This window comes from Cydia fagiglandana, chromosome Z (assembly GCF_963556715.1).
Source record: "Cydia fagiglandana chromosome Z, ilCydFagi1.1, whole genome shotgun sequence".
NCBI lineage: Eukaryota > Metazoa > Arthropoda > Insecta > Lepidoptera > Tortricidae > Cydia > Cydia fagiglandana.
The window spans coordinates 19213231-19226609 of NC_085959.1; the positions used below are offsets into that span (position 1 = coordinate 19213231).

Genomic DNA, 13379 nt, shown 5'->3' on the forward strand with positions numbered 1-13379 from the left:
TCAGCTATAATCAGCGAAGAGTTATAACAATCGTATGATATGTAATTTTATCTTTGTGACTAAATTCACTCTACTCGGATACTTTATTTGAATCCCTGCGAAGTTAGCCATGCTTTCTTGCATAATTTATGGACGTACGGACGTGATAGTGGCATAGGTAAATAGTGTAGGTAAAGTATATTCGACTTCGTGTTTGCTGCAGTCTTCAGTGAGGTGCACTTTGGTATGTTCATAGCACGTTAATAATGCAATTGCGGCTGAATTTATTATTTAGTAAACATTTAAAATAAAATCAAAAAGAAGGCACAAAAGTATTTATAAATTGTGTTAAGTGAAAGTATCTTTGAGTATTTTTAATATATTCGACAAAACCATTTTTTTTGTTAGCAGTGTATTGTAATATTATCACCAAGAGTCACAATAATCTTTATCATCTTTAACCATAATCTTGTGCCTGCACATTAATATTCTGAAAGAATGAAACTAATATTTGATTCCTCACCAGTGGTGCCTGGCTTTATTATCTAGACATATCCAAACCAGGATCCTAGGACCTAGGACCCAACATGACAATTTTATTCAATTGTTTTCTAAATTCAGTGACTGATAGTGTGATGTGAAGTTAGTGAACTTTCTTGTGCAAAATGCTTTTAGTGGCTGGCTTTTCTCATCTATGTGACATATTTCTTTATCAAATCTTATAAAATTTTGTGGGTAGGTTCTATAAGTAAGTAAGTAAGTAAATCTTTATTGCAAACCATGGGATGCACATATATGTTACTAATAAAATAATGTTTCACATGGACCCCCGTGGAGTGTAGCAATTTTCCTTATAACTAACTTATACATAATTATAGTAACTAAACTTAACTGCTTTCATGATGAAAGCACTAGGTAGTTACTTATAATTTGTATATCAAAGTAAATAGCCTATTGTAAAAATTTTATTAATTGTATCTTCCATAAACTCTTTAACAGTATAATAGGTTTTCTTTATCAAATGTGTTTTGAGTTTAGTTATGAATAAGTTTAGTAATGACATGGGTTTATTTATGTCGAATAGGATTTCTATCAAAGTGGAGGATATGGATCCTCCACTTATACTTATAGACTGATGAATGTATGGACCTTCATCAGTCTATAAAGTTCAAGTTAGACCTTGATGTGCTGACTTACATTTGTACATTATCATTACTAATCAGGGACTGATAGTGGTATAACTAAAATCTCTAAACTAAACATTGGTAATATTTCATTGATGTCTAAAATTATGTATAGATAGACATTAGACAAAGGCAAATACAATTAGTTAACACATTTGTAAAACCACCTAACTAACAGAATATCACATAAGTATTGAGACCTATCTTTGTTTGGATGGTTTATTATCTTTTTGTGAAAATGTATTTTCTGTTGAACTGTAACATACAAACAATTTATACATGGTTTATAGTTGCTATATATTTATTTATTTCTTGCTTTTCAGACAATGTGGGGCCTATTCTTCTCTCTTCTGAGCTGGGTGGGGCTTAGCCCTGTCCCATTTGTTGCTGACTTGATTGGAACATCAGAACCGGCTCTCAAATTGCTTCTATCAATCTTTATGGTCTATCCTCTGGCCATAGTATACCATCAATATGTCAAACAACATAAAGAGTTACGGAATATCTACTTCATTGTGACAGGCATTGACATAGCTCTATACAACTTTGGAATATCAATGTACCATAATCTTATCCCCACGCTTGTTATATATTTAACCACAATGATTTTTGGGCCAGGAAAGATAAATGTTATTATAACATTTGTGTTCAATATAACTTATCTTATGGCTGGATATATTTTGACTGAATCTGAAGATTATGACATTACATGGACAATGCCTCACTGTGTGTTGACTCTGAAGCTTATAGCTTTGTCATTTGACATGTGGGACTACCAGAGGATGAAAGCAGGAGAGCAACTGTCTGCTACAAATCAAAAGACAGCCATTGAAAATCCACCCACATTAGTAGAGCTGCTTGGATTTGTGTACTTTCCCTCCTGTTTCCTAGTGGGCCCTCAGTTTTCATTCCAACGCTACATTGACTTTGTTTATGATAAGTTCCCATTGGAGCAGCATGCTGGCCTATATGAAAAGGAATCACTCAAGAGACTTCTGCAAGGCATACTATATTTGGTAGCATTCCAACTAGGAGGTAAGCACTTTCCAGATATTTATTTAATATTTAATTATAGTAATCATACTACAGAGTGATTTTGTTATGTCTGACCATACTCTGAGGGGTGGATATGTAGGTCATTCAGAATAACTTTTACAATGGGGCCAACCTCGATCCCGTGAAAAAAAAATCTGATGTTCCTTAGAAAACATTGTCATGTGATTCATTGAAATGTATAAGACAGATGTATAAGGCAGATTTAATTTCGCAACATTGGTGTTTGTCCCATAGTAGAAGTTGTTAAGTATGACCCATATATTTACCTCTCAGAGAATGGTCAGACAACAAAATCATCCTGTATGTATTAATTTGTCCCAGTTTAACAAAATTACATATAATTACAGATATACTATTACAGATTTATTAATAAATCTCCAAATATTATATTTTCTAAATGGTAATGAAGACTGAAATAACACCGTAGGCTACAATAATTATGTAGGTACACCACCAACCTCCAAAATATTCAGAAATGTTATTCAACAAACTAGTACTGTACTTAGATTTTTTGCGGTGCATCTATGATTGAAATAGAACTGTTGAAAAATTGATTAGATTCCTCAGCCATGAAATTGAGTTTTCCGTTTCTTCCTTTACGTATATGCTACTTAGATGTTATATGCGTTCGTATTAGCAATCATGAAAAAACTTATGGATTTTTTGTTATATTTCAGTGAGTGTATTTAGTATGAAGTACATGCAATCAGACGAGTTTTGGGAGCGGTCCATCTTTTACCGCCACCTATACTGCGGGCTGTGGGCGCACTTTGCCCTCTACAAGTATATATCCTGCTGGCTGCTCACTGAAGGTAACTACTGTTAATATGTACTTATCAAATTGTATCTAACTAAGTAGGTATACAGGGTGGAAAGATAAGTCGGGCCCTGGAGGGAAACTACCTTACATCCTTAAGCTGGCTCATTTTACTTAAAGGAGACATTACTTTATTTTTAAAAAGAAACAAAACTGCATTCATAGATTTTCTAAAACTCGCTTGCCTGTCGTACAAAATATCCATAAAATCTAATATTTAGTATTTAAGATCTTTTTAGACAAGCCAAATTGAAAAAAAAAGAAAAATACTTTAAATGCAGTTTTGTTTCTTTTTAAAAATAAAGGAATGTCTCCTTTAAGTAAAATGAGCCAGCTTAAGGATTTAAGGTAGTTTCCCTCCAGGGCCCGAGTCATCTTTCCACCCTGTATAGTTATTATAAGTAACTAGGTATATACCTAGTTACTTATAATAACTATATACCTACCTAGTTACACTTATCAGACTTATTATGTACCTATATAGGTACATAATAATTTTGATAAGTTACAAGGGTAACACATGCTTAACATAACAAATAAATATTTATTCACAGTATCAATATAACTTGCCTAGGTATTCATATATTTGTATTACTTGATAATGAATAAATTAGGAGTTAGTGTCAAAGGTCATGTTCATAGTGATATTCTTGTTTAGCATAATGATATTTCTTTGTTTCTAAAGTATTTGTACTTCCGTCGATCATAGCAATTACCTACTTACCTAAGGTTCAAGATCAAACTCATTGTCATTACTTATGTCTTAACAATACTTGGGGTGCCTACTCTTGCATACAAATTAATTGAAGTAATAGGTGATTTGTTAGTTATACTCGTATTCTTGTTTGAACAATGACAGGTGTTAGGAATTTGTAACACTACATGCTAATTCAGGGTTTATGTGTTGCAATGTGCAATGCACATTGTGCATGTGTCTGGTGTCTGAGAGTATTGTTATGTATATCCTACAGACCTGCATAGTTATGTTGTTTTTCCCTTTACTTTTAAATCAACACAAAACCTATATATTTTTGGTTTGCCCCTCGCGCCATCTTTTGGTCGCTAGTAGGAACACTTCATAGGTACAGTCAGCAGCATAAGATGCTAAGCGGACGAGGTGTTCAAAATTACCTTGACACGCTCTTATTCTCTTGATAATAAAGTCGTGTCAAAATCATTTTGAACACCTCGCCCGCTTAGCAACTTCTGCTGCTGACTGTACATGACTCTTGAAACAGATTTACCGGTCCTTAAGTCAGTATGTCGTCGGGTGACAAGCAAAAGTCACTAACTAACACCATTGAAATTATTGGACAATAAACCGTGTTACAAGTGTAATAAAGTGCATTGTTACTTTAATTTTTTGATAGTACTTAGCATAGAAGGTAGGATCGCATAGAAGTGGTATACGCGTGCCTCCGTGAGGGACAAAACATACGCAAATGCGACACTGTGATTGGTCGAATTCATTTGTTGCCCACCATTCTCCATACTAATAAAAAGGTGGGGAACAAACAAAAAGTGAGACTGTGACAAGGACAAGCAATAATACCGCTTTCTCTGCTACTCCTACTGAAAGATACATAAGACTATCTCGTTCTGTCAGTTACCCCCACCACTCATGCCAGATCCAGGTATATCCTAGATTCATGGTACTTAGTGACTGTTTCTTGTCACCCGACGATGTAATATAATTGATGTGTGTTGTGCAGCGTCATGCATCCGGTTCGGGTTGTCGTACAACGGGTCGGCGCCGGCGGCGGGCGGCGCGCCGGTGCCGCGCTGGGACGGCTGCAGCAACATCAAGCTGTTGCGGTTCGAGTTCGCCACCAAGTTCCAGCACTACATCGACAGCTTCAACTGCAACACCAACCACTTCGCCGCCGAGTACATCTACAAGCGACTCAAATTTCTCGGCAACAGAAACGCTAGCCAATTCTTCACTTTACTCTTCTTAGCGCTCTGGCACGGAACCGGGTCCGGCTATTACATGACATTCTTTAACGAATTCATTATCATATTTATGGAGAAAGGTCTAGAATCTATTTTGACCAAACACGAGTTTTATCATACCATGTGGTCCAACAGTATCGTGCAGTACATTTTGTACGCCGTGCTGAAGCTATACACCATAGTGTTTATGGGTTGGAGTTTGGTTCCTTTTGACCTCAAATCATTCTCCAAGTGGTGGAACATCTACTCGAGTCTGTATTTTTCAGGATTTTTCCTGTTCATACCGTGGGCGTTCGTTTATAAGCCACTCATTATTGCTGGTATCAAGCACTTCAAGTTAAAAGTGAAGTCTCAATGAAATAAGGGTATCTAGGTCTAATAAGTGATTCAAAATAAGATTGAAGTGACAACTATAATTGCTGGTTGCTATGAGTAGATCCAATAGTGAGCGAGCGTTTTCGTAGACTCAGAAAATGTACAATTCAGACATTAATCTTGTAAGTAGATGATGCGTTGACTAATCTATTCTAAAACTTGCCTAACCTATCGTCTGTTATTTCAAGTATTTAAAATCATGTAAACAACACACGAGGTTCGTCATTCGGTTAATGAAATAATACTATACATACAAGACATCTGTATATTGTATTATAATAATATGGTGTATATTATTGGCGTAATGATTAATAAATCATTAAAATGCCTAAAAGAACAAACTATAGTAAACAAGATTACTTCAAGAATGTAAATTCAATCAACTTAGTATCTAGTTATAGAAATGTGATAAAAAGGTCTTGTGCTTATGCGAGTTTCCGAAGTAGATAGGTAGATACGTAGTTAAATTTTATTATTAAATACTTGTACAAGTGTAGGTAACTCTTAGTGTAATCTAGTACTCTTTCTTTACTGTCTAATGGCTACCACGTACCTGCCTTGTTTCTATCACCTCTCTCATACTTAATTTACGAATAAAAGGGTTTTCAAAGTTAATATACATACATATAAATAAACAAAGTAGTATCTCTAAAAAATGAAAGTCAATAGTTTTGATTTTATAATAATGATCTAAACTACTAGCTTAATACCTATATAAGGCTGTGATGTGAAGCATAAAGCACAAGGTTCATAATATCCACTGCTTCATATTTATAGTTGACCGTACCTTATTCGTACAGTCGCCATCAGATATATCGGAGCGCGGCCAAGGTGTTCACAATATCCGAGCACGCACTCTAACGCCCTGTCAATAAAGGCGTGCTCAGATATTTGTGAACGCCTTGGCCGCTCCGATATATCTGATGGCGACTGTACGATAAAGACGTCACAACTCACAAACTCTAACATTCTGTGCAACAACCGGCGTTAAAAATGTACCTACTTGTTGTCTTTCCATTAACTTTCGCTCTCACTGATTTAGGTAGGTACATAATTCATTAATCAATACCAACTTGCAGATAACAGTGGTGTAGATTATTGACGTCCAGTCATTTGTTGCCGTTAAATAACATAATTAAGATAACAGCTTATGTTGGTTTCATATGGCGGACCATATTTGATCTGCTGTAGTAGAAATTGTCCACGTTAGAAGCTTGTACCATCGCCCACACTGTTAACCATATCGGTGGACCATATATTATGTCTTTTGTAATAAGGTCTACTAATGTACAGTTAGGAGTATTGCTGTTTGTACTCCTGAGGCATAAATTCCTATAAGGCCCACTTGCACCATTCTACTAACCCGGGATTAAGCGGTTAAACCGTTAACCTAGTGCCAAATTGTACTGGTAACCATGGTAACGCCAAGTTTAACCGGTTAACTTCGGGTTAGTGGAATGGTGCAAGTGGGCCTTATACTCGTATAATGTAGAAGACATTGATGATGTTTTAAGGTTAGCGCACACTTGTTAAATAGACGCCGTAAAGTGTAATCTTCCACGGGACGTAGTGGCAGCAAACACTTCACAATATCTTGTTTTGCAAACGCTGCCGTAACAAACCTCTGTAAAATGTTGTCTCATTCTAACAAATAGAAATGTCAAGATGACGGAGAGGGACACACGTTTATCAACGGTTTGTTAGATTTGACATACGTTTAAGAATAACGGCATAATATATGTCTATGTATGTGAGCAAATTCATATTTAATAGAAAGAACACAAGTTTTAAAATATGCTGCATTTACACAAGGTAGAGCCAGTTGCACCAACCGCAATTAGTGGATCCATCAACGTCACTCAGCAGCAGTGATATATAAAACTAAATTAAATTTAGCAAACGGTTCAACGGTGACTGGCAGTTTTGGTGCAACCGACCCTAAGGGCCACATGCACCATTCACTAACCCGGGCTTAACCGGTTAAACCTGGTGTTACCATGGTTACCAGTATAATTTGACACTGGGTCGACGGTTAAACCTCTTAACCCCGGGTTAGTGGGATGGTGCAAGTGGGCCTAAGTGTGCGTTACAGTGTGTTAAATTGAAAACTAGATCAATAGAGTTAGACCAAGAAGTCTGCAGCGACACACGCAGCAAAGTGTTATTTTAAACGCCAAAACTTCTATCAAATTATGACGTACTTATAAACAACACTTGCACTGTGCGTGCTGTCAACATTTTTGCAGACATGTTTTGGTCTAACTCTACCTCGGTCGAAATGCTTTGTCAATTTGTGATCCAGTCACAAAATTAAAAAAAAAATAAGAATTTTAATAACTAAGAATTTCTTACAGATAGGTACCATAATAAGTACATTAATTTATGAAATGGCGAACGTTAACGTTGAATGTAGGTACAAACCGCACCAATATCTAGTCCGTTGGACTCTATAGTACAGTCTGCAGTAATAGTTGCTGAGCGGGCGAGGTGTAATTGTTAAGAGAATAAGAGCGCGTCAAGGTAATTTTGAACACCTGGCCCGCTTAGCAACTTCTGCTGCTGACTGTAGGCCCGGCCCGCACAGAAATTGTATCTATACTTACTTTGCTAGTAGGAACTCGGCGATTCGTGCCTAGGTGTGGTTAGAACGGAGCCGATGAGTGGCGCGAGCCCTAACAACTGATCGATGCTGGTTCATCAAGTAGTTGCGCGGCCATAGTTAACACCGTAATAAACTACTTGTTAATAGGTCTAGTTTAAGGCCAAACGGGGTGAATAGGGATAAAAACCGGGATTGAAACATAAGTTTTTTTTTTTTTAATACTATAGGACATTTTTTACACAAATTGACTAAGCCCCACGGTAAGCTCAAGAAGGCTTGCGTTGTGGGTACTCAGACAATGATATATATAATATATAAATACTTATACATTTACATAGAAAACAACCATGACTCAGGAACAAATATCTGTATCATCATACAAATAAATGCCCTTACCAGGATTCGAACCCGGGACCATCGGCTTCATAGGCAGGGTCACTACCCACTAGGCCAGACCGGTCGTCAACACATAAGTACTTGCTAAATTCCTAATTTTTTATAAATTTGCCCACAAATTCATGTAAATTATTTTAAAACGCATGATACAATTAATGTGGTTGTACAGTCGCCATCAGATATATCGGAGCGGCCAAGGTGTTCACAATATCTGAGCACGCGCTCTAACGACCTGACAATAGAGGCGTGTTCAGATATTTGTGAGCACCTTGGCCGCTCCGATATATCTGATGGCGACTGTACTAGTGCTCGACATGCTAATGCCCAAGAAGAATGCTTAAGAAGTTTCGAAGGAATTATCAGGTAAATCTCATTTCCAGGTTTTACACCTATTCACCCCGGTCGACGGTATTTAATAATATTAACTTATTGAGCATAATAACACAAGTTGAGTTTCAACCACGACATAGTCTACTCCTATTTATTTATCATTTAATCATTGCAATCATATTTGTATATGATTCATCACGAGCCGAATCAGTTACGCACTGTGCTTGTATTAGTTAAGTTAATGCTTTAAGTATGTACATATGTTCTAGTAAAAGGATGGCTCGCTATGTCTGCGCCAGAGGCGATGATCAGTTTATGTACTTTATGTGTCTGATGGTAGTGTGCGCCCGCACACAGACGCACGTAGCTCGCCATAAGAAGAAGCCCTCAACTCTTTTTTAAGGTATACTAAATACATCATAGGTAATTTAAAATCATTTAATAAATAACACAAACTTAAAGGCAATCGGCCGCCCGTACTCCTAGCGAGGACCGATTGACCCTCACCAAAAAGCATTACGTAAAAAAATATATATGGAAACGCGAGCAAGCGTATTTTGTGAATGGACTCTTAAATCTCAAGCCTGAGAAATTAATCTATAAAATAATGTTTAACAGTTATTTAATTCTACAATAATGTAGCACATACTGAAAAGTGATCTTGTATGTAGCTATAGCGCTGCCTAAGGCACTGGTCCCACCGCGAGCTAGTAAGCTATGAGCTATCGGCTATAAACACGAACAAAAGATAAGCACTCCCGTGTAAATAAAAGAGACACGGCGATATTTATAGTTACTCGCCCAGCGGTGAGCTATAAATATCGCCGTGTCTCTTTTATTTACACGGGAGTGTTTATCTTTTGTTCGTGTTTATAGCCGATAGCTCATAGCTTACTAGCTCGCGGTGGGACCAGTGCCTAATCCCTGTTACCTACAATAACATACCTTTTTACTACCTACTCTATCAATATTTGCATCGAACAATAAAACTCTATTTTAAATAAATGTAATTAAATACATTGTATACTACCTTATAAGTTATACACCCATTAACACATTCGGCCAAGAACCCGACTGTCGGGTGCACTGTTCGTAGCGACTACGCGCTACATACGGCGGAACCGTGGCTTCGCGCTACGAGCGTAACCCGTAGCACTTAGTGGCAATAAATGTGTTAAATTGTTACTATTTAATAGTCAATTCATAATACATACGAGTATAGAGCGAGTATATTATAAAGCTACTCTTAGGTACTTCGCGAGTTGTGCTAATATTGCATTAATAGTGTTTGGTCTGAGGCTCTTGGGCACGGATTACACAAAACTACAGCAGATTCTCCACCCATGAAAACATCTGTCCGTATGTAAAGGCGAGCCGTATGCCTGTTCAGACTTTTAACCATGTTAAATAGTATTGTCAAGTTATTCGACGATTATTTGAATTGTATCTTTGAAAATACGAATAAATAAGTTTCCTTAATATGGCATTCTTTTCTGAAAATCAATTGTGGTACTTTAAGATAAATAACAGTATAATGTGACCATGTATACATACAATTTTCGATAAAAATAATGGATTATCACAGTTTCTGTAGCAGACTTTTTAAATATAATTATGATGGCAACACCACACAGTAGGGGCTTTGCACACTGCGTCCGATTCACATGTCGCTCCGACGTGCGAGCGAGAAGTCGCTATAATACGCACATAGGGTTGTCTTACTCACACTTCGGAGCGACGTGCGAATTGGACGTAGTGTCGTGACATGCCCCGTAGACTATGATTGTTTTGCAATGGACTATTAGGCTTGTATCGGTCAAGGGGTCATCCATTAATTACATCACACGTTTAGGGGGAGGGAGGGGGTCAAGAAAATGTGACATGGGGGAGGGGGGAGACACAAACTTTGTGACGTCACTTTAACTTCAGTAACCGAAAATTTATTTAAATTATTTTATTCGCTGTACATTTAAATAACAAGCTTTTAAAACAGTTATCGTTTTTTATCGTTTAATTTTCTGTCCTAAGCATTTTTGGGTTATAAAATTACTAACATTTATATCGTCAAAAATATTTTGATAAAATATTAAAAATACTTAGGTACTTACTTAATTCGATTTGGCGATTTCGTAGAAAAAATGTGACGTCACACTAGGGGGGAGGGGTTTGCCAAATGTGACCAAGTGTGACAAGGAGGGGGGGAGGGGTCAAAAAACCTAGAAATTCGTGTGACGTAATTAATGGATGACCCCCAAGAACGAAGAACTGTTAAGAATGAAAACCGAAAGGAACTAAATCTTGCACGCTCTTCTTTAGGTCCTTTAGTCGGGATTGGTGAGCGCTTGACATGAGTGAAACAGAAAATAGACAACGAAATGGTTCACAATGACGCTGGCTTGAGTGCGAACGAGATAAAAGAGTGTCAAACAGTCCTAAACCTGAAAAGTATGAAGGAATATCAAATATTTTATTTTTCTCAAAAATGGACGTCAAAGTCGACTTTGCCGTGTAAAAAATAGGTCGCGAAGCGCGGAGTTTATGGTCAGTCAAAAATTAAAAAGTTAAAAACATTGCAGTCTCGATTTTAGGACTGCAATGTTGCATACAAATTCCATTATTTGTCGAGTTCCAAACTTTTTAAAAGTTGAAATGGCCATATCAAATGAAGGCACAGGCCCATTAAACAGCCAAACAGATGATTAGTACCGCGACTATTTAGCTGTCTCAAATAGGTTGGCGTATTTTCGGCAGAAAAATACACTTCTATTTTTTTATTAAAAAAAATAAAAAGGCGGCAAGGGCTTTGTTCTGTGAAAATATATACGTAAGAATGTTGCTTTTGTAAAATATTTATATGATATTTATATTTCTTGCACCATTTTTGAGAAAAGCACTATATATGACTCGGCTGGAAGTCTACTTGCTGGCTTCGGATTCAATTAAACGGACTCCCAAGGTCGTCCGTTTAAAACGAATCCTCAGCCTGCAAGTAGCTACTTCCGAGCCTCGACAATAATGTACTATTTATTTTGTGAAGCTTTGTACAGCTTGAATCGTAATTCAGTTGCCAAAAATATAAATAAACTACAGTAAAATCGATTCATACTCATTTCAGCTCTCATATCCGAATTGAACTAAAAGACCGAACTGGGCTATAACCGCGAAAATCGAAGTTCTCCAAATTGCGGGGATTTATCTCTGTCACTCTAATTACGCCTTCGTTGGAGTAAAAGGGAAAGATCCCCGCAATTTGCGAATTTCGGTTTTCGCGGTAGCTGCTCTGGTTCGTTTGACCGAGAGCGGAGCGCTCTATGTAGTGACCCCACAGGCACACGCCTAATGGACTACGATTAGTTTTGGCTGTGTAGTCACTCCCATAGGTAACCGTAACTTTAGTTCAACATAGTATAATAGTCGTTATTAATAATTATTATTGTTTTTTTATTTCACTAGCTAGTTACGTGGTGGGATGGGTTTAATAATAGTATTGTACGGTCGTAAATATGTTACATGGCTCAAGCAGTTTGTATTTCAATGTTTTGTTATCTGGTTGTACGATCAATGGATTATATGTACCTATAGACATATCTGTTTAATTTGTGATTTTTAAACATAGGTAACCCAATATTTAATAGAATCTTTTAAGCTGTCTTGGTCAAACAAGTTAGTCTGACAAAAAAGAGTAGACATTAAAAAGTTGCAATACTCTAGTGTCGTCCAGTCAACTGTAAAAATATGGGTGTAGACAACTTACTCAAAAATATGTCCCATAGTTCTTAATTCACTGACATAAGAGTTATGGGACATATTTTTGAGATGATTTGTACACCCATATCTTTACAGTTGACTGTCCCTTTCAAATCAATCTAAGGAAACTTGACGATACTACAGTATTGCCTATTCATAATTAATTTGCACGGTCTCCTTTTATATCATTGAACTTTTTGTCAGAACATCATCATCATACCTAATCATGAATTAAGTGTGTAGACTGCAGTTGAACACTCCTCCAACAAGTTCTTTTGTTCCATGTCACACTCAACATTGAGTCGCGAGCTCCATTCGCCCGCAATGAGAACACGGGCAGCTCCTCTACCGCGAAAACCGAAATTCGCAAATTGCGGGGATCTTTCTCTTTTACTCTCATTGAGACGTAATTAGAGTGACAAAGAAAATTGCCCGCAATTGACGAACTTCGATTTTCTCGGTTATAGGCCTGAGGGCCTAGCGCGAACCACGTACGACGTGTTGCCTCCCTGTCACACTTACGTACGAATTTACAAGTGCGACAGAGAGCTAGGGAACACGTCGAACGTGGTTCGCGGTCCTCAGAGCTCGGCGTTATATAATGTGTTGGGCTGTGTGCGAGCACAGAGGGCCTACCGCGAACCACTTTCGACATGTTGTCTCCCTGTCACACTTACGTACGAATTTACAAGGGCGACAGCGAGGCAACACGTCGAACGTGGTTCGCGGTAGGCCCTCAGGGCTCAAGGCGTGGGAGCGGACACCTGCAGACTTCCCTCTGCGACGTTTATTGATCGAAAGGCTCACGAATTTTCACGACGTGAGATATGTATCAATCAATATTACTACAGTCAAATCTGATTCAATGGGACTTGAATATACCTACTCGTAAGTAGGTACTTATCTACCTAAATCGAAAGCTGCGTTTTCGCTGTAGTCC

General features: G+C 37.5%; 1 protein-coding gene across 1 annotated transcript; it reads left to right on the forward strand.

Moving 5' to 3' along the window:
• Positions 1 to 9223, forward strand: LOC134679139 (lysophospholipid acyltransferase 5). The gene is made up of 4 exons (XM_063538005.1): positions 1 to 223; positions 1487 to 2198; positions 2897 to 3031; positions 4749 to 9223. Exons 2-4 carry the CDS (start codon positions 1490 to 1492, stop codon positions 5345 to 5347), a joined length of 1443 nt encoding a protein of 480 aa, XP_063394075.1. The 5' UTR covers positions 1 to 223; positions 1487 to 1489; the 3' UTR covers positions 5348 to 9223.
• The last annotated feature ends 4156 nt before the right edge of the window (positions 9224 to 13379 follow it).